Genomic DNA, 27,338 nt, shown 5'->3' with positions numbered 1-27,338 from the left:
CACCCCTGATCTGTGGCTAGTATAGGAGCTGCCGCTGAGGGAGGTATCCTCTGGGGCAGATGGTAGCACAGCTCGGCTGGTACAGCTCTCCAAAGGCAGAGCTTAGGCCCCAGGGATGATGGGGGTGGTAGTTGATGGTGCCGGAGCGCGAGGGCAGAGATGGGACGACACGAGGTTGCAGTCAAAGTTCTTTACTCACCGAGATGTCACCTGCCTTTGGAGTGCAAAGGTTCGCTGTTTTGGGCTCCAGCCGATCCCAGATAGTTCGGAGGTCAAGGCTGGTGTCCGTCCGTGTCTCCTTTCTGTTAGTGTTCCCTCCAGCTCCTGGGCCATGGAACGGGTCACGCGTGCATGCTGCACTCTCCACGAACCCTGGGATTCTCCTCCTTCTTGAGAACCAGCTCCAAACCCCGGGTCCCTTGCTGTTCTGTGTCCGCTTCCCAAGTCTGCTGCTGCCTGGTCGATGGTCCAGGTTCGACTCCCTGTGATGTTGCCTCTCCCTTCTCCCTGACAGTGCTCCGCCTACCGGGTTGCCGAATAAGTTGGCAGAAGGTCCCATACCTCCTGATGGTCACCCCCAGCACCTACCCTAGCCCAGTCCCAGTGGGAGGGCAGCTGTGTGTTGTATGAATTGCAGTGTGCATCAGTGAATGACCCCCGTTTTACCCGGGATGAATACTACACCACGGCTGAGGTGCAGTACCCTGTGGTGCCTGAAGCCGCAGGGACACCACAAATATCCCTATTAAATTATGCTCGTTAAAAATATGGCAAGCTATGGCAGTTGATGCGGTCTTCTCCAACATCTCTATCATGTGTTTGCCATTTTAACATTGGTGTCCACAACAACCCACTAAGTAAGATTACATCTCCTCTGTAGACTGGTATCTATAAGTCGCCATGGGCCATACGTCGGCACCACCTGACAAAGTGCAATAAATGTGCTAGTGTACGGTTTACAGCGGCAGCTTTTTTGTGCTCATTTTGTTGTATATTTTGTCTCCTGTTCTTTCCATCAGCAACGTTCCAATAAACTACAGAGCTGGAACTGAAAACCGTATCAGCAATGACATACATGTCGGTTCAGTCCAGCACATAATTGCAGATTTTAGTAAAATGATCCATCCCCTAGTGGAGGTTAATGATTGTGGTACTTCTTTATATGCATGGCACCAACAAGCACAAAAGTTTATCATCTGGACGAAGCCCCTGACATCTGGATGATGGAGGAAATGGTTCGAATTTTCTTGACTGATTGACAGCTCCGATATTAGAGACAGCTGCACCGAGAACCAGAACATGTTCCCGTCTGTGGTTTGTCAACAGTAAATGCCACAAGCCCGGATTTAACCTTACCGATCATACACTTTCATGTTGTCATGAGCGAAACGCACAAAGCATCTTGGATCTTACGATGCGTCCGTGAGGTTATATGAAGTGTTTGGACTGCTTGAGATGGCTTCCAATGAATAGTATTTGATGGTCTAACCAAAGCATATCCTATTACTGAAAAATACAGGAGAAGCCATAAAAGCACAATGCATAACAGCCACTTCTGAGCAGCGAGGAGGAAATCGATGCAGGCAGATCATTTACTTCATACACACAGCTGCCGAAAGAATGTGATGTACATTGCAGAAATGACCTGTGCTTATCCCACATCATGCTCCGCTGTAACCATCAATCGGACTCTGAAGAAACTGGAACATATTCCTGTAATATCATTATCAAGTGTAATTCAGTGTTCAGTGGCTGCAGTACCACAATCCGCCCTGTAGGTGGCGCATGCGCCTTTACTCCCCGCATCGGAACGTCAAACTAAACATCATCTCGGACAACATGAATTTCAGTCAATGGATCAATAGAGAACAGCGGTTATTATTTCACTCAAGGTATAATGAATACAAATGACTGGGGTCTCCATTTCAAGCTGGCTGGAAGTGGAACATTTATGGAAATGTTGGCATATACAAACTGGCTTAATTTACAAGAAGTGATCTTATCAGATTTTTTTCTGACATTCTTCCAGAACCACTTTGCTTTGCTGACAAAATATGTGCAAACACAATTACTCATTTATGAAGTCAACAAGGCAGTCCTGCTGCAGCCGGGATCCTCGAACAACCGGGCTGTATATTCCTACTGGCAGGGAACAATTTATGTGCCACCGACGGGGAATAGACCTGTCCAATCCAAGCCACAACGCCATTCATTATGTGGACATTTATGATAACTTGGAAACCACTGGATAACCTTCTGCACTAAATAACACACAATGCGGTGACTTGCATGCTGCCCGGTAAGCTCCGAGATGCCAGGTTTCAGATCTACAAAGAAAACATTTCACTATGCCGAGTATTTCCCATATTTGTATGATTTCCTACCATATCCGAAAGACATAGCCTATCCTAAAATTAGCCATATGCTTTGTTCACCTCCGGTTGAAGAGCCATAATAACAACTCGAGACACCATTATCGTTGGACACCGCTAATTTCCATCAGGTAGATGTCAACAAAATGGACCTCATCAAGCCAAATTGGTGCCGAGAAGAACTGCCAATGTTTACATAATTTTTTTTCTAAGCAAGAATTTAATTTTGGGCACATATTTAGAAAGAAGACTGATGTGCAGAATTAGATCATTTTTCATCGGAGGAGATTTGTTATTGCTACAAAGCCTGTTGATGGCAAAAATGGAAACTTACGGTGCAGAAGTCTGGGGATTCTAAAGAGATTCTTTTTTTTTTTGGAACCAAGGAAAAAAAACGTACATAGATCTGTGGTGCTGTGAACAAAGAGTCCAAGTTGTAGAAAGGTGGTTTAATTCTATGTGTTTCGAAGTGAAACCACACTTCTTTGCCAGGAAAAAATGTTGGTGTCTTTTTCCTGAGGAAGAAGTGGGGTTTCACATCGAAGTGCGTGGAATTAAACCACCTTTCCAATAATCTACATTCTTCAACTTTGACCCTTTGTTCACAGAAGCAGAGATCTATCCACGTTTTTCCCTGGTTCCAGTTTACTGTCTTCAGCCTTATGGCTTGTGCAGTAGCTGTTCATGCATTTAAAGGGAACCTGTCAACAAATTTGGCGACTATAAACTGCAGCCACCACCAGTGAAGCCCTTATATACAGCATTCCAGAATTCTATATATAAGAGCCCAGGTCACACTCTATAACGTAAACGGGGTGGTCCGGTCCAATGGGTGTCGCTGCTCTCCGGTCCGGCACCTCCTCTCTGCTGTGATCTCTGTCCTCCTTCCTCCCAGCTCAGTGTTGACGCATCTACGTCATCTACACAAGCAGACATTGCGGTCCTGCGCAGGCGCACTTTGATTTGTAAAACTAAATAAGAGTAAAGCCTAGGTCACACATAGCGATGCAGCAGCGATCACGACGACGATCTGACCTCATCAGGATCACTGCTGCGTCGTTACATGGTCGCTGAAGAGCTGTCAAACAGGCAGATCTCACCAGCGACCAGTGACCAGCCCCCAGCGATGTGTGGAAGCGATGCTGCGATTGGTAACCAAGGTAAATATCGGGTAACTGAGCAAAGTGCTTCGCTTGGTTACCTGATATTTAACTTGGTTATCAGCGCACACCGCTTAGCGCTGGCTCCCTGCACTCGTAGCCAGAGTACACATTGGGTTAATAAGCAAACCGCTTTGCTTATAGTTACCCGATGTGTCCCTTGGCTACGTGTGCAGGGAGCAGGCTGCTAGAAGCTGCGGACGCTGGTAATTAAGGTAAATATGAGGTAACTAAGCCTTTGCTTGGTTACCCAATATTTACCTTGGTTACCAGCGTCCGCAGAAGCCGGCTGCCTACTCCCTGCACATTCAGTTCATTGCTCTCTCGCTGTCACACACAGCGATGTGTGCTTCACAGCGGGAGAGCAACGACCAAAAAATGGTCCAGGACATTCAGTAACAACTGGCGACCTCACAGCAGGGGCCAGGTCGTTGCTGGATGTCACACACAGCGACATCGCTAGCAAGGTCGCTGCTAGGTCACAGAAAATGGTGACTTAGCAGCGACGTCGTCGTCACTGTCGTTGTGTGTGACATGACCATAAGTGGTAATCCAGCACCCATAGTCCAGTCTTCAGTGAATATTAAGACATCCATTATTCACAAAACATGTTAAAAACATACAGGTTTAAAATCAGAACATCCTTACGCGTTTCAGGTCATAAAGAGCCTTACTATGATACTTTGATCTGCCCCAAGCACGGCAAATCAGAGTGCGTCTGCGCAGGACCTCAATGCCGGCTAGTGGGCATGACGTAGGATGCGTCATGCACACAGGCATCAAAAGGAAAACGGCGATTGCCACAGAGAGGTGGCACCAGACCAGAGAGAAGAGGCGCCGGACTGGAAAGCAGTGACACCGATCGGAACGGACTGCACCTTAGGTGAGTATTATATAAGTGTTGTTCTACGTATTACACAGCGGCCTAAGCTCTTATACACAGTATTCTGGAAAACTGTATATAAGAGCTCACTTGTGCTGGCAGCAGTTTATGGTCACCAAATCTGGTGACAAGTTCCCTTTAACACTGGTTGCGGGTCACACAACCAGACAAGGTGATCGACCACCATTTCTTGCATCTGCTCAATATTTGGGTAAGACCATATTGCGCTTCTTTATCCACAGTACTCTTTTTAAAGTGTTTAGTTTTTTCATGAACCAACGCGTTTCTACGACTTGTTGCTGAACCAGTTGTGTTACAATATGGCACCGGGTAATTGTGTAGTTTTCTAAAGCTTTTACAGTTACAAATGTATGAAAAATCTTAAGCCTTCCCCGCATTCTCCACCAAATTTGAACACCTCACAAAATCTGAGTTCAGGAAAAAATGGTGCTTGTTCCAAATGTCATATTTTTCAATCCATTTACACAAGGCACAAATATATTGATAAACTGTATTTACCTCCAAATTATCAACATAAAAACATAACTACTGTGCTATTGGTTTGAGAAATTACTAAGAGCATTAATGGAAGAGCTGTCATCTTAACTGAATTTCTCAAGTTCATGTACATACACAGAAACACAATAGGACTAATTTCAGTTGGAGACCGCTAACTTGTGCATGATTTTATAGAGTGGATTATTTAAGTGCAAAACTCATACAAGCATAGGGTGTTCTATGAGGAACAGTCAACACTGGTGTTCAGCAACCCATTTCTTTTCATCTGCTTTTTTTTTCCACCCTATTAATATTTTAGTCTAAAATAACAAAAAAAACTCCAGCTAACTTAACCCCCCATTTGGGTACAAGTGGAATCTGATGTGATCTTGCTCTAATGTTGACAAGCTCTAATTTGGATGATCTCCAAGATCCCCTCGTCACTTATGCTGCACTCTCTCCTAACATACTTCTCTTTACTAATATGGTGAGCTGATAGCTTAAAGGAGAAATTTCAATCATACAGCTCAACTGCTCTTGATTTGTTTTAATAATCCCATGTTCATATCTGGGCTCCTTTTGGGTTGGCTTTACACATGATTCCTCAACTCATAGTAGAGTGCGACAAATCAATAGACAACTGTAGCACAATCATCTCACTACAAAGTTTTGACAAGTGTCTAGGGTTGCTGGAAGAAAACGCACTCTCAAGACGACTTCAATGCATTCAAAAAAGGAATTTTCACATTATGCTAAGCAGTCACCTCTGCTAAAAAGGATTACTTAAAACCCTAGTATCTTTATCCCAAAAAGTTATTCAACACTTAACTCCCTCCCCCATCCACCATTGCCCACTGACCTCCCTCATCTCTGCAGAAGACTTTGCCGCACATTTCAAAGATAAGATCGACCAAACAAGGCAGGTCTTTTCTGCTCAATCACTACAACCCTTCCATATAACAGACCATTGCCCTTCTACCAAAACCTTCCTCCCCACCATGCCACCTGGAGAGCTTACTCACCTGCTCTCCAAATCTCACCTCACCACTTACGCACTTGACTTCATCCCCTACCCAACCTCACCACTATGCTTATCCCAGCCTTGACCCATCTTTTCAAACTATTAATGTCTCCTACTTTCCCGTCTGCTTTCAAACATGCAACAATTACACCTATCTTAAACATACCAAGCCTCGATACAACCTCTACTACCAGCTATCGTCCCATATCGCTGCTTGTTTCTAAACTTATCTAACAGCCCGTCCATGCTGAACTTTCCTTCCAACTCTCATCTTAAGCGGGCTTTACACGCTGCGACTTCGCTAGCCGATGCTAGCGATGTCGAGCGCGATAGCACCCGCCCCCATCATATGTGCGATATTGTGTGATCGGGACATCTTTAAATTAATCTGTCACAATGTTTTTGTTAACTCTTCTAAGGCAGCATGAAGTAGGGGCAAATGCCTTGATTCCAGTGGTGTATCACTAAAGGTCACTTTACACGCGATATCGCTAGCGAGCGTACCCGCCCCCGTCGTTTGTGCGTCATGGGCAAATCGCTGCCCGTGGCGCACAATATCGTTAGGCACTGTCACACATACCTACCTTCCCTGCGACGTCACTGTGGCCGGCGAACCGCCTCCTTTCTAAGGGGGCGGTTCATGCAACGTCACAGCGACGTCACACAGCAGGCGGCCAATAGAAGCAAAGGGGCGGAGAGAGGCCGAAGGAAAGACACGCCCACCTCGTTGCCGGAGGACGCAGGTACGGTGTTGTTAGTCGTTCCCGGGGTGTCACACGTAGCGATGTGTGCTGCCTCAGGAACGACGAACAACCTGCGTCCAAAAGCAGCAACGATAATCGGGAATAGAACGACGTGTCAACGATATGGTGAGTAATTTTGATCGTTTGCACGTTTCACACGCAACAACGTCGCTAACGAGGCCAGATGTGCGTCCTGAATTCCGTGACCCCTAACGACATCTCGTTAGCGATGTCGCAGCGTGTAAAGCGGCCTTTACTTTATTGATTGCTGTCGTTATGATAAGATCACAGTTTTTCCTGCTGTAGATCTGCCAGTTCTCTGAATGCTGAGCTCTGTGTAACCTGCCCTCACCACTGATTAGCAGCTTTCTGTGTACACTGCCAGCAGACACAGTTTTAGTTATACTCGCCTACTGATTAAACAGTACTTTTATAAAAAAAAAACAAAAAAACAAGCAAACTGTACCAAGCAGCTAAGTGGCACATCACTGGAATCAGGGTCTCTACATTATAATGCTCTCAGATAGGGGCGTACATAGAAATCATGGAACCGCATAGTTTTAACTGGGTCCCACCCCAAAAAAAAATATTATTCGGCTGAGTCCCAAGAACATTCAGTACCTCAAAACTTCTCAACCCCTACAAAGTAATTTTCCTCCCATTGAAGCTTGTAGATTCCCCTTTCATTGCACTCAAAGTATGATGCCAACAAAATGCCCCACAAACACTGTATGATACCATCACAGTAAATTCCTCTACACGCACAGTATGATGACCCAACTGTACCACCCTCAACGATCCTGGCAAAGTATGGTGACTCCAACACAGTAGGGTCCCCCAAGTATGACCCCCATGCAGCGCTCCATGCAGTATAATGGGCCTACATACAGTATAATGGCCCCCACACCTCTTCACACAGTCCTCTATAAATTATAATGCATCCCCATTGTCCTCCATATATTATAATACACCATCCATGCTTCTCCATATATTATAATGTACCCCCATAAGTCCCCATAAATGGTAACGCACCCCAAAGTCCTCCTTATAGTATAATTCACCCCCATAGCCCTCTATTATATTATAATACACCATCCATAGTCTTCCATATATTATAATGCACCCCATGGTCCTCCATATATTGAAATCCACCTGAAAGTCATCTGTATAGTATAGTGCATGTACCCTCATAAGTCCCCATAAATGGTAACGCACCCCAAAGTCCTCTTTATAGTATAATTCACCCCCATAGCCCTCTATTATATTATAATACACCATCCATAGTCTTCCATATATTATAATGCACCCCATGGTCCTCCATATATTGAAATCCACCTGAAAGTCATCTGTATAGTATAGTGCACTGCCATAGTCCTCCATACAGTATCATGCACCTCTATAGTCCTCCATATAGTATAATGCACCTCTATAGTCCTCCATATAGTATAATACCCCCATACTCTTACATATAGCATAATGCACCTCAATAGTCCTCCATATAGTATAATGCCCCCCCATAGTCCTCCATATAGTATAATGCACCCCCATAATCCTGCATATAGTATAATGTACCCCCCAATAGTCCTACATATATTAAACAGCACCATCCTCTATATATTATATTGCATCCCTATAGTCCTCCATGTAGTATAAGGAACCCCCATAGTCCTCTCTCTCTCTATATATATATTATATATATATATATATTATATATTATATATATATATATATATATATATATATATATAATTCACCCCCATAGTCCTCCATATATTATAATGCACCATCTACCAACCTCTATATAGTATAATGAAAATCCATATAGTATAATGCACCCCCATAGTCCTCCATATAGTATGATGCACCCTCCTAGTCCTCCAAATAGTATAATGCACTACCATAATCCTCTATATAGTGTAATGCACCCCCATAATCCTCCATATAGTATAATGTACCCCCATAGTCCTCCATATATTATAATGCAACCCCATAGTCCACTATATTAGTATAATGCACCCACATAGTCCTCCATATAGTATAATATACCCTCATTGTGCTCCATATATTGTAATGCACCACAGAGTCCTCCATATATTATAATGAACCCCTCATAGTCCTCTCGAGGGGGGCGAGTGGCGCTGGCACCGGGACACTAACTCACGGGGCCCATAGCGGCTTTGTGGTCTGCCATTATTGGCGCAGCAAGCCATTGCTCTCAGATTAGGCGGCAAAATGTGATGAAAGAAGGGGTTCATTTCAATTCTTGATCATAACACCCAGTTGTCCAGAGGAAGGAGATGCTTACTTTGCACTTTACTGCGTAGTGTAAAAATATATATTTTCTTCCTACATAGTCGAAGCCCTTAATATTTTTCTGGAGAATAGAACTCAATCAATTCAGCAAATTTGGCAATGTAAGTCAAATAAACTATTATTTTTAATAAAAAATAAAAAAAAAAAAATTACAAAGAAGAAGAAACCTAGAATCCTTTCTTCAGTGCCGCATCATGACATAATGTATAAAATGAAGTCTGATCTTTATTAAAGTCTTCAGAATAAATCTGCTGACACTCTGCTTGACCGCAGCGCTCATTCCTTGTCATTTACTAGCTGTAAAGTTTTGTTTGACGAGAGAAAAAGTTCACAAAGCCGATGTCTGTGTTTACATATAATGTCATCACTCCAGCAACAACATTATATCATATGCCGCTCTAGCAACACACTCAATTAACTAACTTGATTTAGCTCTGCAGCCGGGTAGCAGTAAACATTCTGGTTTTCGGGTTACGTTACACACTGGGGTCTACAAGAAAGACGAATGTGAGGCAGAAGAACACAATCTTGTATGAGAAGTATCAAAATGGAAGAGCAAAAGGGGTCCGATACTTTTTTTTTTTTTGTCGAATTCTGCCTTTGTAGCCAAAGTGGAAAATCTTCTCCATAGCGTTCAAAGAAATATTGGGACAAGTAGCGAGAAGCTTCTGAACCTCCGGGGTCACTATTCTTATGGCTGAACATGTCCATGAAAAAGTAATTGCAGGACTCGGGGTCTCGGAATTTGGAACACATTCTTAGAACTGCATCTAGAAAACATCATCACCCTAATGTACTTCATTTGTAAGTCTGATTAATAAAAAATAATTGCCAAGTAGGATTAAAGGGAACCTGTCAGGTCCAACCACGAGCAGTTCTGGGTGTATATTGCTACTCCCTGCCTAACCGTCCCTGTATAGACTAGCATAGATAAAGAGGTCTTTAGAAAAAGTATTTCTAATGATATTTTATCATATGCTAATGAGTGTAGGGAGTGGGGACTAGTCCCCTGGGCGTTAGTTCCCCTGCTAGTCAGCCCCATTAGCATATTAGTACGCCTCTGTGGGCGTGCTAACATGCTAATAAATGCGCAACGTAACAGGATGATCTCACTCACCTCTCCGCTGCCACCGCGTCTAACGAGGGATTTCGGCTCAGTGCGCATGACGCCGAAGTTTCGGTCATGCGCACTACTTCAGCTTGAAGCCAGGATGCGTACACCCGGCTTCATAGTGCGCATGACCGAACCTCCAGGGTCATGTGCACTGAGCCGAAATCCCGTGTCGGGGAGCGATAGCAGCAGAGAGGTGAGTGAGATCATCCTCTGACACTGCACATTCATTAGCATGTTAGCTCGCCCACAGTACTTACATTCTAAGGGGTCGACTAGCCAGGAGAACTAACGCCCTCGGGACTAGTCCCATCGATCATTAGCATATGATTTAAGAGCTTTAGAAATATTTTATCTAAAGATCTCTTTATCTATGCTAGTGTATACAGGGACGGTTAGGCAGGGATTAGCAATATACACCCAGAACTGCTCGTGGATCTTGGTGCATATTGCACCTGACAGGTTCCCTTTAAAAAGTATATAAATCTGAATAAAAGACTATAAAAATAAAAAAATACAGCACCTGAATATACGATAACTTTTACCCCCACCAGTCGTCAGAATAAGATACTTATTCCTGTTAATTCATGTTGCCATGTCGTGTAAACGCTGCTTTTTTTCCTGCTGTGTTCAATAGTTCAATCACAGTGGATGTGATTTCTTCGAAACATACCCAATGTAAATTTAAAGATGTCGTTGAACTGTGCGGTTTTTTTTCTGAGCCTTTTTTTTTCCTCTCTAGACTTTCATAGTGAAGATAAATTAAACACATGTAACGAAAAAAAAAAATCCACTGTGACAGCATTAGGAGACTTATAAAATCAATGTGAAAACATCTGCACCATAAAGGAACCACTGATGTGGAATTACTGAAGATTTTATTTATTTTATGTTCTTATATATCACCATTAATTTGACAAAGCTTCACAGACATCCTTATCACTGTCCCCATTGGAGCTCACACTCTACATTTCCTATCAGTACTTAGAGTATGGGAGTAAACTAGAGAACCCAGAACACTGGGAGAATAGACAAAATTCTTACAGAAGTTGTCCTTGGTGAGAGTTGAACTGAGGAGCCCAGCACTGAAAAACTATAGTGCTAATCACTAAGCCTCTGTGTCAACCACTGAGCCACCGTGCTAACCCCCGAGCCACCGGGCTAATCCCCGAGCCACCGGGCTAACCCCCGAGCCACCGGGCTAACCCCCGAGCCACCGGGCTAACCCCCGAGCCACCGGGCTAACCCCCGAGCCACCGGGCTAACCCCCGAGCCACCGGGCTAACCCCCGAGCCACCGTGCTAACCCATGAGCCACCGTGCTAACCCATGAGCCACCGTGCTAACGCCTGAGCCACCGTGCTAACGCCTGAGCCACCGTGCTAACGCCTGAGCCACCGTGCTAACGCCTGAGCCACCGTGCTAACGCCTGAGCCACCGTGCTAACGCCTGAGCCACCGTGCTAACGCCTGAGCCACCGTGCTAACGCCTGAGCCACCGTGCTAACGCCTGAGCCACCGTGCTAACGCCTGAGCCACCGTGCTAACCCCTGAGCCACCGTGCTAACCCCTGAGCCACCGTGCTAACCCCTGAGCCACCGTGCTAACCCCTGAGCCACCGTGCTAACCCCGAGCCACCGTGCTAACCCCTGAGCCACCGTGCTAACTCCTGAGCCACCGTGCTAACCCCTGAGCCACCGTGCTAACCCCTGAGCCACCGTGCTAACCCCGAGCCACCGTGCTAACCCCTGAGCCACCGTGCTAACTCCTGAGCCACCGTGCTAACCCCCGAGCCACCGTGCTAACCCCTGAGCCACCGTGCTACCAATATTTTGCAAACCCACACCATTTGATACATATTTTGCATCTGTGACAATTATCCCACGTAGACCTGCCCCTCTGCATATTAATCCACTAATGGTAGTAGGTCTGTACATATACTAATGAGCTGCACTGAGGGGAATAGCAGTGATTTGCTTGACTTGTTAGGATGTGTCCATGTTATGCTCATGAATCAGGTTTGGGCAGTGAGAATGGATAAGGATTTTCAGAAAGTCCTTAGGAGCTTTATGTCTTTATATACATTATCTTTTAATTTTGATATGATTTTTTCCATCCTCCGGTCTACACGCACCAAGTCTGCATTATATAAACTCACAAGAAATGGCTAAATCCACTAAGGATTACCAGACATTATAAAAATTCAATTGAGAAAATGCAGTGGCTGAACTTTGTCAGAAGTAATTTCACATGTGCCAGCCATCCCGGAGTACAGAAACATCCGTGTGCCGTCCATGTCTACTGGGCTAAATGAGTCTGCTCAGCTTGTCTCTGGAGAAACTCCCAGATTTATCCCGCGTTAATAAAACCCCTGGATATGTCTTCTGCGTATAAGAAAACATTCAGGAGAACAGTAAACAGATGATTTTCATCTGTGTACGCCATATGTTCACAAAAGCCTCTTGTTGGGGAACTATGCAAACGACTTGGCTAAACGGAACATGCGGCCGGCACAAAACCTTCATTATCGGCCTTGGGATCAGTCTTAATAATTAAAGGAGGCTGGCAAAATAACTCATGTTTTAAGAAGATCATTTAAAGGTGTTCTGCTGGAATAGAAATCTAAGAAGCTGGGGCCGGAAAGACTAGATGAAAGGAGAAAGGTGGCGTTATCCATGCTACGGCTCGGCAAACTACACGACTGCTAGGAAATCACTAGCGCTAAATATTTGCAGAAAACATCAAATACAAAAAGCAGAATTGGCCACGGCTCGGGGGTCTCATTTAAAATTCTGGTTTAGTTAGCTTTTTTTGGGGGAGGGGAGGGAAAAATTGCAGACCAAGCCAAAAAACCACAGTCTATTTGATGCAAAATTTTAGAGTTACACTTAGAGATAAGTTTAGGCTTATGGCTACTGTTAAGATTTAGGATTAAGGTTAGGGATTGATTTAGGGGTAGACTAAGGGGTACTTTGCACACTACGTCATCGCAAGCCGATTGTAGCGATGCCGAGTGCGATAGTCCTCTCCCCCGTCGCACATGCGATCTCTTGTGATAGCTGCCATAGCGAACATTATCGCTACGGCAGCTTCACATGCACTTACCTGCCCTGCCACGTCGCTCTGGCCAGCGACCCGCCTCCTTCCTAAGGGGGCGGGTCGTGCAGTGTCACAGCGACGTCAAGCGGCAGGCGGCCAATAGAAGCAGAGGGGCGGAGATGAGCGGGATGTAAACATCCCGCCCACCTCCTTCCTTCCTCATTGCAGGCAGGACGCAGGTAAGGAGATGTTCCTCGCTCCTGTGGCTTCATACACAGCGATGTCTGCTGCCGCAGGAACGAGGAACAACATCGTACCTGTCGCTGCAGCGACATTATGGAAATGCACGACACTACACCGATCATACAAATTCGACACTTTTGCGCTCGTTAATTGTATTAAAAACGATTCACATACTCCGATATCGACAACGACACCGGATGTGCGTCACTTTCAATTTGACCCCACCGACATCGCACAGCTGCGATGTCGTAGTGTGCAAAGTACCCCTTAGGGCAAGGGTCAAGTTTAGGATTAGGCTAAGGTAATAAAATTGCACCATTAACAAAAAAAAGGGAGAAAAAAAGCCTCCCAAAAATATAACAAAATATAAAACTTTTCAATGTTAGAAAAAAGCAGAAAAAAAAGGTCAAAGGAAAAACTATAATTACGTCAGTATTTTCCTAAAATTAAAATTTTTGTACTTGGGGGATAAAGGGTTCAAAACTGGACTGGTGGTGTGAACTCCAGGAATGTTACCTGTTTATGAAATACGGGGGAAAGGAGAGTGTGTAATACTTGCCTTACCAGTGGCGCTCCCAGTCCACGCCATGCTACTGCATGACAGGACGTCTCAGGACAAAATTTATTTGGGCAACTACGTTGTATTTTAGAGCACCAAGTCTCTGACGTGATACAAGAGACACATGAGACTCATTTTGAAGCCTATGGGCAAAGTCGCAAATGTCTGGTGACCAAAAAAAAAGGGCCCACATTCTTCCCCACGTTCAATTGTCCCGCAGGGGCTTATGACTGAGCCTCCACAAAACGAGATCCGAATGTAGTTGATTTGGCCATTGACTATAATGGTGCAGACGGTGTTGCCGTGTGCTCTGTCAACCACCATTTCTGGGCATATACAACTACTGGTGGTGCATCCCCAAACGTAGTAAACTGCATCTGAATATCCGCCTATACGCCCAACAAATGGTGCACGACAGAGCACACAGACGCCGGTTTGCACCACTATAGTCAGTATACATGTCCAAATTCCATTTTGGATCTAAGCCCCAAAGGGATCACTTAATGTGAGGAATAGCACAATCTCAAAGGGCCTTAGCTGTTAGATCGATATATAGATCACAATATAAACTACCAGGGTCAACGTGTGGCAGCATAGTCTTAAAACACTCAGCTAATCTTTGTCAGTCTTGCAGCCTTAAAAAAAAAAGGGGGCCCCACTCATCAAAATGAGGTACATGGACTTCCTAATTTCATAACTGAGCAGGATCCTACAGATCATACATTTATAAACTATCTAAATGATAGATAATATGCATCTATCTTACGACGTTATTTCCACTGATGCCTGGTTAGCTGTACAGTGACAAAGTTGCCATCTTTGCAGTTTCAAGGATGTAATATATATTTTATCAGAATTGATGTATGACAAAAGGGTTAAAAACTTATTTGTTCTTGGAGCCGCATAAATTGTGTGATAGCGCCATACACTTTGGACATCAGCTTACTACGCAATATACATACAAACAAGGCCGTACAAACGACTCTAACTTCATGGAGGTGTCGGCATCTGAACCTAAAACACTCTCATCCCGTGGATGTTGTGCTGGAAAACAAGCGAGATATCTTTGGCAGTTCCTGCTGCTCGGAATCGTCCAGCAGGAGCCTGGAGATGAGATGAGAGGTGCGGCAATAAACTTGTTCCTGGCAATTGCATAAGGCTTAAGGAGACATAGTTCACACAAAGGTGAAGAAACGCCGGATCAAAGACCTATCTACAACATATTCCATGTTCAACATGAGAGAAGAAAACCTGAACAAGAGGAAACGAAAATATAAAATCACATGTTCAGAGAGGTCCTACTCTTCCATTACCACTAACATTAGATCTGTATATCCTTATGTTAATATCAAAGCCAGCCCTTAACTCTGTGCATGCGATAACCAGAAAATGAGGGGCTGGCTCACTATTGAAATGAGCCGGTCAGCCCCTCTAAAGGCCGCTTTACACGCTGTGTCATTGCTAGTGATCGCACCTGCCCCCGTCGTTTGTGCGTCACAGGCAAATCGCTGCCCGTGGCGAACAATATCGCTGGTACGCGTCACACGAACTTACCTACCTAACGACGACGCTGTGGCCGGCAAACCACCTCTTTTTTAAGGGGGCAGTTTGTGCGGCATCACAGCGACGTCACACAGCAAGCCACCAATAGAAGCGGAGGGGCGGAGACCAGCCGCATTAACGTCACGCCCACCTCGTTGCCGGAGGACGCAGGAACGCTGTTGTTTGTCGTTGCCGAGGTGTCACACGGAGCGATGTGTGCTGCCTCAGGAACGATGAACAACCTACGTCCAGAACGAGCAACGATATTTGGGAAATGAACGACGTGTCAACGATCAACGATTTGATGAGTATTTCTGATAGTTAGTGATCGCTCGTAGGTGTCACAGGCAACAATGTCGCTAACGAGGCCGGATGTGTGTCACGAATTCCGTGACCCCAGCGATATCTCTTTAGCGATATCATTGCGTGTAAAGCGGCCTTAAGTAAACACTTAGACACATGCAAGCCATAAAGAGTGACGGAGATAGCCAACTACAACGCACAGCTATCTTTTCATGTTCCAAGAGAGTCCCAATGCTGAGACATTTTAGACCCATTCACAGGATAGGGAATCTTAGTAGATCTTGATACAACCCCATTAAGAACCCAAATTCTGCTCATGCCTGGTAAATAGCTAAGCCAACCCTCTTTAAAGTGCATGTATTGGCCAGGAAACAGGGCTGGCTTAGTTATGAAAAGGAGTCAACCGGCACCAGTCTTGCTCATAGCGGAAATTATGGCCATTTTTAGTAAAATAAAGATCGGTGTTCCCTTCGGTGCTCAGCTAGACGAGAGCTGTGCAAACTTCCGCATCCTGCACTTGAATGCTCTCATCATGGGTGCCCCTTGTCAGTACCAGACCCCTGTGACATCATGACGTGCTACATCGCGAGGGCCTATTCATCACAACAGGTGCCAAGCTTTTCGGCATTCAAGTGGCGGTCAAAAAGATTCGCACTGCCGTTATCCAGCTGCCATGGAGTACCGAGGTTGATTCTGGATCAGGGTCCGCCGAATCATTTTGTTCAACTCTACTATATATGTGTCCAGATCTAAAGTTGACTTTTCTTTTTTCACAAGGACAACCCCTAAATGTAGTTTTCGTGCATGGCAGCATTGACCTGCAAAGCCCTTCTCTAGGAAACGCAAATTATAAAATTATAATTATGATTTATTCGTATTTTCCAAAATACTTAAATATATAAGAAAAAAAAACCATTAAATGATAAATATCGAATATATAAAATCAAACGTGGTTTTACACATTACTGATTACATCCATCCACAAAGTCCAATCCTCGGGAAATTGAAGGACACCTGATTGGCATGAAATGTGATGGTCTGAGCGTTAGACAACACACGACAGGACGCCGTGAACCACCAGTCCTACCTTTCTCTCTCCCGTCAGCTCCTAAAGTATTGCGAAATGAAGAGGGAGGAAGAAGAAAAAAAAAACAAACAGAGGAGAGAACAAAAGACAGAGACCAAAAGAGGATTTAAATGATGGGAAAGTAAGAAAGAAAAATCTGTTTCGTCCAGTTGCTCACCTAGATAGGTTCCAGTGTTATGAGCGGCAAACTCTGCATCTTCTGGATGAGGTATAAAAGCGCACAGACCAAAGCCAAGAAATAAAGCAGAACAGTTAGATGGCCAGCCACAAGTGCAAACGAAAAGTTACTTAAAATAATGACATTTTGAAGGACATAAAGCATGACATACAAAACACCCTCAGAAATCTGGTTTTCTGTTTGTGATCAGGGTAAGAATTCCCAATGAGCAAGTGTATCGTTCTTTAGGAACCCGGCTGCCAAGAGTTAGAACTTCAGGCGATGCTATTAAAGACGACTCTGGTATGTAAGAGAGAGCCATCGGTAAATCTGGACTGTGTCAGTACAAAGAGCAGGATTACATTACAGCACAATGTTGGGGTCAGTCCATTTGCAGCTATGGTGCTTACTAATTCCACTATAGAAGCTCCTCATTTTTAAAGGTCCTTCAAACCCCCCCGATCCTTATAACACTGCATTTACATATCAATTTGCTTATTTAAACAGCAGGTTTTTGTTATGTAGGCTGAAGACAGCATGCTGCAAGGGTTTACACATAGGACAGGCATCCCTGAATTCTATCATGGTACGATCTGTTTATTTGCTATGGTTAGGACAACAGAAAAGTAAGGTTTTACAGCAACAGGGAATACCTTGTCAGGTGCTGCAGAGAGAGGAATCCGGTAGGATACTCCGTGTAGAGTTGGCAAAGGGTGCATGCTAGTAATCAGAAGTCTAATAATAAGACCTAGGACACACGGCAAGAAAAACGGTGCGAGTTGAGTGCGATAAAACATCGCATTTCACTCGGACCGATATTAGCCTGTGTGTCAGCGCACATGAGTGATTATTTTCTCAGCCCAAATCGAACCGAGAAAACAATCGCAGCATGCTGCGACTGTAATGCGAGACTTTCTCTCGCACCCATTCAAGTGTATGGGGCAAGAGAAAAATCGCACTGCACTCATAGTACACCGGTGTACCGCGAGTGCAGAGCGAGAATGGCAATAGCCAGCAACGGAGGAGAGAGGGAGATAAATCCCTCCCTCCCCTCCGCAGAGCCGGTCCGTCACCCGCAGCTGAGGTCCGCTCTCACAGTCAGACCTCAGTCGCAGGGACACTCGCATGACACTTGGCTCCTGCTGTGCTGCCAGCGTGAGCAGAGTGTCATGCGAGGGGATCGCTGTAATCCCCGTGTGGCCCCAGCCTAAGTCCAGGAGTAGAGGAAGAAAGCCGCACTAACCAATGCCTTGCATAAAAGCCCACTTTATTGAGAACGGTGCACTAAAAACGTGTGGGAGAGGAGCCGGGTGCAGGCACTCCAGAAGATGACAGCCGTTTCACTATACATGCGCTTCAACAGGTCCTTACCTGTAGAAGCGCATGTAGCACAAAATGGACTTCGTCCCCTGGAGTGCCGGCACCCGGCTTCTCTCCCACATGTTCTTAGCGCACAGTTCTCAATAAAGTGGACTTTTATGCAATGTGTTGGTTAGTGCTGATTTCTTCCTCTACTCCTGGATTTATTTGCTATGTTTGTTTAAGCAACAGGACTTCTCATTGCTCGGACTACAATGTCACATACACAGCACTCTGACACGCCCCCTGCTGTGATTGACACCTCACGGTCAATTCTCAATCTCTATAGAGAGCCTGGTGTGGGCGGGGAAGCTCCCTAGGCTCAGCTACATGACAATCTAAAAATTCAGATTGTGTCAAAACGGCTAATCTAAGTAATTAAGTGATATATCATTGGATTCAGGATCTATTTACCTACATCATGCTGCTCTCAGATGAGGTAGCAAAAACCTGCTGACAGATTGCCTTTAAAGAGGACCTGACATCTCTGCATTAACTTCAGAATAAAAATGCAGTAGCATGTCTTTTATTTTAAATTCAGAATCATGCTTTTCCTCTGTTATTCCTCCTGGAAATTGAGCAATAAATAGACACTGCGGCATTACAGTTTCTCTGAACAATGGAACGTTTTCTTACAGTATCTGAGTCTGACAAGTGAAATGGTCCATCATTTCATATATTTTCAGGATGAACTAAAGAGGGACAGCTCCAAGAGAGTCCTAATAAATGTTCAATAATTGCTATTTGCAGACAAATCAGGATTGCCTTTTAGGCTGCTTTCACACATCAGTTTTTTGCAATCAGGCACAATCCGGCGCTTTGCAGAAAAAAACGCATTCGTTTTTTTTTTCCGCCGGATGCGTTTTTTCATCATAGACTTGCATTAGTGCCGGATTGTGCCGCATGGCCTTGTGTTGCGTCCGTTTTTTGCTGGATGCGGCATATTTAGCCGATGCGGCAACTGGATGGAACGTTGCATGCAGCGTTTTTTGTCTGCAGCAAAAAACCCACATCGCACCGGATCTGGCACGATTTACAATAATAATAATAATTTTATTCATTTATATAGCGCTATTAATTCCATAGCACTTTACATACATTGGCAACACTGTCCCCATTGGGGCTCACAATCTAGAGTCCCTATCTGTATGTCTTTGGAATGTGGGAGGAAACCGGAGTACCCGGAGGAAACCCACGCAAACACGGGGAGAACATACAAACTCCTTGCAGATGCGGCGTCCATAGGCAAAAAACGCATCCGGCCGCCGGATGCAGATTTTTTGAACTGCGCATGCTCAGTATCAAGCTGCATTCATAAAAAAACGGACAGGCCGCATGGAAAAACGTATGCAACGGATCCGATTTTTTTCGCCGCATCCGTTGCACAGGTTTTTGAGCCGGATTGTGCCTGATGCAAAAAAAACTGATGTGTGAAAGCAGCCTAAGATAGCAATAAACTGCAGCTTACAGACTGCTGATAAAAAGGTTATTGCAAAGGATATTAATATTCTCATAACAATGAGATAAATTCTGACAATACTAAATAGGGCACTGGCTATTTAAAGGGACTATCTGCTTTTAAAGAGACTATCTGCTTTTAAAGTACCCTCCCTCTCCCTTTATTTATTTTTTTGGAAGGGACTGTGGTCTCACAATGATCAGCTATGATCTGCAGAGAAAATGGTCAACAACTGTTCAATTTCACTGCAGCACCCCCGCAGGTGAAATGTAGTATTACACCAATTAAAGTTAATAGGATGTCAGTGTGATGCATAGGCACGCCGGGTCCTCTAGAATAAAAAGCACTATTTGTAGCAAGGGATGAGCCTGCAAAGATGAAAATTTGGAAAGCAAAAGGATATGTGAAAATGGGGTTTTGGTCCCTTTAAACGTTTTCTTACTATTTTCTGAAGAGCAGTTCCATCGCACAGCTTCACAAGAAATATCCACAACCCTAAATTTGGCTTATTATATAATGTATTCCAGGAACCTGCACTTAAAAGGGATTCATTACACAAATTAACAAACAGAAAAGCAATTTTCTGACCTTACGACAGCGCACAGTTACCAGAATCGCTGGAGGAAGTGATCTATTTCATTGTTTAGAATAAACATGACCTCAGCCCTTAAAGTGAATCGAGGTGACTTTTGTTTTTCATGTCTGTGTTATTTCTCGCTCCGGCGTTTCCTTGCAGTTCTGTTTTTCTTTCTTGGATATTTGTACTATTTGAGGATTTAGGGCTTTTTTTTTTTTTTTTGCTCGCATTTACAGCTTTTATACTGGCATTGTAGTATGTCCGACTAATTATACCAATACACTGTCTAATGGAATAACAGAGGAGAAGAATAGAAGCCTGTGTAATGTAAGTATTAGAAGAATCCGATTAGACACAGGCCACGTGGACGCGTTGAGTATTTGGGGAGTATTTTTTACATTAGTATTTGTAGACAAAACCAGGAGTGGGTGATAATTGTGATAAAGTGGTGCCCGTGTTTCTATTATACTTTTCCACTGATTTTGGCTTACAAATACTGACATAAAATACTGAACGTGTGAACGTGGCCTTAGCTGCAGCATCTAGGTACAAAGCTTGTCCTGCTCTTGGCTAAGGTGACGATAACAACTGTATCCAGTCTAAGGTGGTGTCCAAACAGGCTGGAAGGGGCGCAGATTTTCGGAAGAAAAATCTGCAATATTTTTCAGCACCAGAAAATGTCATAAGAACTTTAATGTGGTCGTCCAGGAAAAGCTTTTTTATTTATTCTACAGGCTTATACATGTTATAGAAAATAAACAGATCTATACTGACCCTCACAAGGTTCAGCGCTGCCTCTCCATCACAGCTCCGAGCTTTGTTTACTGTCTGCAGCGGTGTCAGTGACAACTAGAGCCCACATCCCCGCTGCAGCCAACCACTGAGCTAAGGGGCTCTTGATTTGACAACAGCAAAGCCGCTAAGCTAAGCAACTGGCTGCAGCGAAGTCAGTGACAACTACAGCACACATGAACACTGCAGCCAATCATTGGGCTAAGTGACTCGACATTTACATCAGCAAAGCCGATAAGTAACTGGCTGCAGCGGTGATGTAACAACTACAGCACACATCACCTGTGGAGCCAATCACTGAGCTGCAGCGGTGATGTGAAAACTACAGCACACATCACCGCTGCAGGTAATCACGGAGCTAAGGAGCTCTTGATGTTTACATTGACAAAGCCGCTAAGCTAAGTGGTGATGTGACAACTACAGCACACATTACTGCTGCAGCCAATCACTGAACTAAGGGGTTCTTGATGTATACATCAGCAGCAGTGATGTGTGCTGCAGTTGTGCTACCACCATTGCAACAAAAAAAGCAATAACCAGAGTGGCAGAGCTGCACTTGGAGAAGCTATAGGTGCATTCATTTTTTACAACACTTACATGCCTTTAAAATTTAAAAAAAAAAACAGTATTCCCAGACAGCCCTTTTAAGTTGCCATCAATCTACTGCGGGTTATTTTCATGCAGAAATTGACCTGTGATGCAGACTTTTTTTTTTCTTGCACTGTAGGTCAGTTTATCTTGCGGAAACAAATGTAGGTTTACTGCAAAACTTTCCATATAGAAATCAAAATGCGCCATAGTTTTTTTTTTTTTTACTATGGATTACCTAGGGGTCTGCAGCAAAACCTGTGATTCCACAACTGAAAAGAGGCATGAAAATGTAAAAATAAAAATAAATTAAAAAAAACCCCAACATAATACTCATCCCTGCTGCTCATTTCTCCGCTCCTGGCAGGATTTTGGTGCATAGACGTTCTGTACCATGTCACCTATAAAGGCAATGCGGGGCTGTAATGTGACCACAGGGGGCCGGGACGCATTAAGACTGCTTTCACACTACGTTTTTTTAACATGCGTCATGAACGGTTTTTTTAACGCAAAAACGGATCCAGTGCAAATGCGTTTTCATTTCAATGCATTTGCAATGGACTCTAGTCAACATACGTTCACATGCGTTTGCGTGCGTTATAGTGAGGATCCAGCGACTTGCAGTTTTTTAACTTTTTTCAAAAAACGCTACTTGTAGCATTTTTGAGCTGCGTCCAAATACTGTTTTTCACTGGATCCTGACTATACTTCACGCAAACGCAGGTGAACGCTGGCATGCTGATAGACAGGATCCTGCTTGCTCTACTGAGCATGCCCAGAAACCAGCCTGGCGTGATCAGTCTCTCTCTCTCATCCTCCCTCTCTCCCCCGCCTGAGAGCGGCGGATGCTCGTAACCAAGGTAAATATTGGGTAACCAAGCAAAGCGCTTCACTTAGTTACCCGATGTTTACCTTGGTTACGTGTGCAGGGAGCAGGCAGCCCGGCTCCTAGCAGCTACGGACGCTCGTAACCAAGGTACATATTGGGTATCCAAGCAAAGCACTTCGCTTAATTGCCCAATGTTTACCTTGGCTACCAGCCGGCTCCCAGTCTATCACATTCAGTTCCCCTCACTCCCGATCACATGACTTCAATGCCCGCCCATAAACTTCAAGTGGCAGGATCCTACAAAACAACACATGCGTTTGCATGCGTTTTTCTTTGTAAAAACAGGATCCACTTTTATGCAAAAAAATGTTCAAGACGCATGTTAAAAAAACGTAGTGTGGAAGCAGCCTAAGACCGGAATAGTAACCCTGCTAGGAGCACAGAAATCGGCAGCAGAGGACAGTCGTGTTCTATAGATTTAAAGAAAAAAAAAAACAAAACAAACCTGATGAAGTCTGGAGGGAAATCAGCAGCAAGATTTGCACTGTTTACTGCAGATTTGCCGTTGATGAATTTGAGGATTTTCTTCCACTGAAAATTGTGAACATTCCCCTAGGCAATCCTCTGTTAGTCAGACTGATATATTGTAACAAACTATAAGTGAGATTTGCTGATGTACTTATCTTAAGGTGGCTTTACACACTGCAACATCGCAAACGACATCGCTGTAACGTCACCGGTTTTGTGACGTAATAGCGACCTCCCCAGCGACATTGCAGTGTGTGAAACACATCGGCGACCTGGCCCCTGCTGTGAAGTTGTGATCGCTACAAATCGTTCAGGACCATTCTTTGGTCCTTTGTTTCCCGCTGTGCAGCATGATCGCTAGAAAGTTTCAGTGTGTAAAGGGGACTTTACAGCGACTTCCCTTTCAAAAAGCTGCTTTACAACGTCCCCAACAACCAGCTAGGTCGCTCTGCAGGTCCGGATCGCTGTTGCGTCGTTGGCCAGGTCTGCCTGTTTGACAGCTCACCAGAGACTTTGTAGCGATCCCGGCCAGGTTGGGATCGCTGGTGGGATCGCTAGAAAGTTTCAGTGTGTAAACCCAGCTTTACAGAGCTTCGTCTATACTGGTTATCAGTTGTCTACTCCTCAGCGAACAGCAGGACCTGGTATGAACCTGAGTGTTATCGTTCACTGACAACTAGCCGGTATCCTGAAAATGGTGAAGAACTGAAAAGACAAAGCTGAATAGCTTTTAATTTCTACAGTGATTAGATTTTTTTGTCAGCCTCTGATCCTAAATTCCCCAGACAGTGCAGCTATAATCACTCTGGCCGGAGCATATAGGTTTGAGTTATTCTTGGAGGATATCAATGGGTTATATACAGGTCGGGTGCAGTACGCTAATATACAGGGTGGTCCAAAAGTAGGTGGACAGTATGTGTAATAGGGCTATGAAGGGGGAGATTTATCAAACATGGTGTAAAGTGAAACTGACTCAGTTGCCCTTAGCAACCAATCAGATTCCACTTTTCATTCTTCACAGACTCTTTGGAAAATGAAAGGTGGAATCTGATTGGTTGCTAAGGGCAACTGGGTCAGTTTCACTTTACACCATGTTTGATATATATGTATGTTTGATATATATATACACACACACACATATTATATATATACATATATATATATATATATATATATATATATATATACACACACGTATATATATATACATATATATATATATATATATATATATATATATACACACACACACACACACACACATATTATATATATACACATACATAGTATATATATATATATATACACACATATATATATATATATATATATATATATATACACACACACATATATATACATATATACACACATACACACACACCCACACACACATACATAGTATATATATATACAATGACATACACATATATATGTGTATATATATGTGTATATATATACACATATATACACACACACACACACACACACACACTTGTAGCATCCAATAACATACAGTTTGGACCATTAGCTCAGCCATGTTGCTTGTCCGGACTTATATATCTATATATATATATATATATATATATATATATATATATATATATATATATATATATATATATATATATTGGATTTATTATTTTTTTTTCTATGTTTACTGTTGCAGAGGGACAAACACTTTGTATCCATGTATTTGGGTGTGTAATGCTCATTACGCTGCTGTCATTTTCAGGACGTGAGATGAACATGACAGTAATGATGTTTGAAGGCATGAATGTTTTTTTTAATGTGCATTCTCCATAAATCACAATAATCCCCGTTTTTCCTGCACTAGTTTTTATAGTACATTTGAGCTACGTGAGATGTTTTTCCATTCTTCTGGTGTAGTCACTATACATTGTATAACAATCAGCCACACATATGTTTTTATTACATCTGTCAAATTGAAATCCAAATTGGAAGCTGTGAAAAAAAAAACAGGGGGAAAAAAAGTGCAGAAAGAAGCCTGTGAAGTGCTTTATTCTTTACATGTCAGGATAGACCAACCGGAATAGTTACCGCTCCGGCTGAGGACTGTCTTCACTAATTTAATTAGACTGTTCAGCAATTTTGTACTTTTGTAAATTATATTCCGGGGCAGGAAGAGAGTTATTTGGAGGAGGCAGCCACCTGAGAAAGCACGGGGGTGTGAAACTGTGTGCAGAGTTTAATGCACATTTACAAAACTTTGGACGTGTCAGATGTTTTGCAGTTTGGGGTCCAGAAGAATGAGAACCCAACATTCAGACATTGACTTTGTACTGAGCTTGTCTTCGGTGTCAGAGGAAAGTTGAGTGTATCTGGATACTGTGTTTGGGTGATGCTGCCGTATAACTCAACTGTGAATGTAAATATAAAATGGTAAATACATGGACAGACATGCATGCTCAGCAGAGTTAAGCAAGCATGCTAAGGCAAAGTTTGATGGGCTGATAAATCAAGGAATGAGCACTCGGAGGAACGCTGGTTTCCCATTAGCTGCCTGTAAAAACTCCATGAACGAGCAAAGTACTCATATGTCATATGTGATCATTTTTATAAGGGGTTGTCCAATACTCAGACTGTTTGACTATTTTAATCACTGCTTCTCTCAAGTAAAATAACCCCTATACTCAGCTCCGTTGCTGGCTCCATTCCAGCGGTGTTGGCATTGACTCTCCCGAGGCTCATGTGACTGTTTTGTCACGCAATCCCTGCGGCCACCTAGGACTGGCTTCACAGTCCCTTCCTCTGGACATACTGTAATTGACATCCAGAGGAAGCGAGAGCTACGGCTTCTCTCTCACTTCCTCTAGATGTCTGATTTGTCCGAAGGAGGTGACAATGAAGTAGCCACTGATTGGCCGCAGGGACTGCATGACATGAAAATGAAAAGTGAGCCCCGGGGGAACCAATGCTGAAACCACTGGAACGGCGCTGGCACTGGAGGTGATTATAGGGGTTATTATTTTACTTGGGAGAAACAAAGTGATAGGGAAGGGGCTGTCTGAGTGGACAACTAGCGTTGAGCGAGTACTCGCTTTACTTTTAACGATTACTGTTTAATACGCACGTATTTGTTCCGAATAGCGTGTGTAATGTTAGTCAATGGTGAAAACTCGCAAATGAACGAGTAAACCGAATTCCGTACTATTCACTACTCGCATGAATAGTACAGCATTCGAGTTACTCGTTACATTGCAAGTTTATTTCCATTGACTTGCATTACACATGCAATTCGGAACGAATACGCGAGTATTAGACAGTACTCGTTATGAGTAGAGCTAGTACGAATAGTGAGGTACTCGCTCAAGTCTATGGACAACTCCTTTAAGGTGGTTTAAATCTCATGGTTATCGACAGCACATCGTCCATTGTAAGCCGTTGATGCCGATAACATGACGATCTGTGTTTATAGAAGCGCCAACTGTAAACCAGGACTTCTTCAGGAAATCGGGGCTGAGAGTTGGTAGATGCACATTCGTTAGGACTACAGGTAACAAGTTATACTTTAGAGATGGAGTAAAAGCTCAGTTTTGGTCAGGTGAAAGCTCACTCCATCCCCTGCTAATCTCATACCGGTCTTGAATGACATCGTCGGTTAGATTCCTTTCTTTTCTTGGGCGGCTTCTAAGCGTTCCTAACTCTTGCTTTTTAACTCTTATCACATGTGCGTTTGATGACCGCAGCTGATTCAGTGCCTGCACCGACCATGCTCTCATCCATCATCGCATTGTGGGGAATGTGGTGTTAACAATGTATGGTGTTCGCATCTACAAAAATAGATTGTAAACTTAAAGGGAACCTGTCACCAAGTTTTTCACCTATAAGCTGCGGCCACCACCAGGCTCTTATATACACTATTCTAACACGCTGTATATAAGAGCCCAGGCTGCTGTGTAGAACCTAAAAACCACTTTATAATACCCTAATCGGTCGCTGCGGTGGAGTTGGGCCATATGGGCATCTCAGTTGCTGGCGCCTTCTCTTTCGGCCATCTTTGTCCTCCTTCTGAAGCTTGGGTGGATCACACATCCTAATTCAAACACACTCGCCGGTCCCGAGCAGGAGCACTACAATACTTTGTTCTGCACTGCTCAGGAAGATCAAATTGCGTCTGCGCAGGACCTCAATGCTGGCGAGTGTGGATGACGTC

The 27,338-nt window shown here is 43.9% G+C and overlaps 1 protein-coding gene across 3 annotated transcripts in view; it reads right to left on the bottom strand.

Annotated features, from left to right (window-relative positions):
* The window catches only part of MPP7 (MAGUK p55 scaffold protein 7), a 534,209-nt gene that overhangs the window by 93,403 nt on the left and 413,468 nt on the right, over positions 1-27,338 (bottom strand). For 2 of the 3 annotated variants that reach the window (XM_075315522.1, XM_075315523.1), the window contains exon 15: positions 17,030-17,071. The exons of the other annotated variant lie outside the window; for it this stretch is intronic. In XM_075315522.1, the coding sequence (XP_075171637.1) occupies positions 17,030-17,071 (42 nt within the window). The remainder of the gene's footprint in view (positions 1-17,029; positions 17,072-27,338) is intronic. 3 annotated transcript variants of the gene reach the window in all.

Source organism: Anomaloglossus baeobatrachus, chromosome 6 (assembly GCF_048569485.1).
Source record: "Anomaloglossus baeobatrachus isolate aAnoBae1 chromosome 6, aAnoBae1.hap1, whole genome shotgun sequence".
NCBI classification, from domain to species: Eukaryota; Metazoa; Chordata; class Amphibia; order Anura; family Aromobatidae; genus Anomaloglossus; species Anomaloglossus baeobatrachus.
The sequence above is the reverse complement of the archived record's forward strand: the minus strand, read 5'-3'. Positions and strand labels throughout refer to the sequence as shown.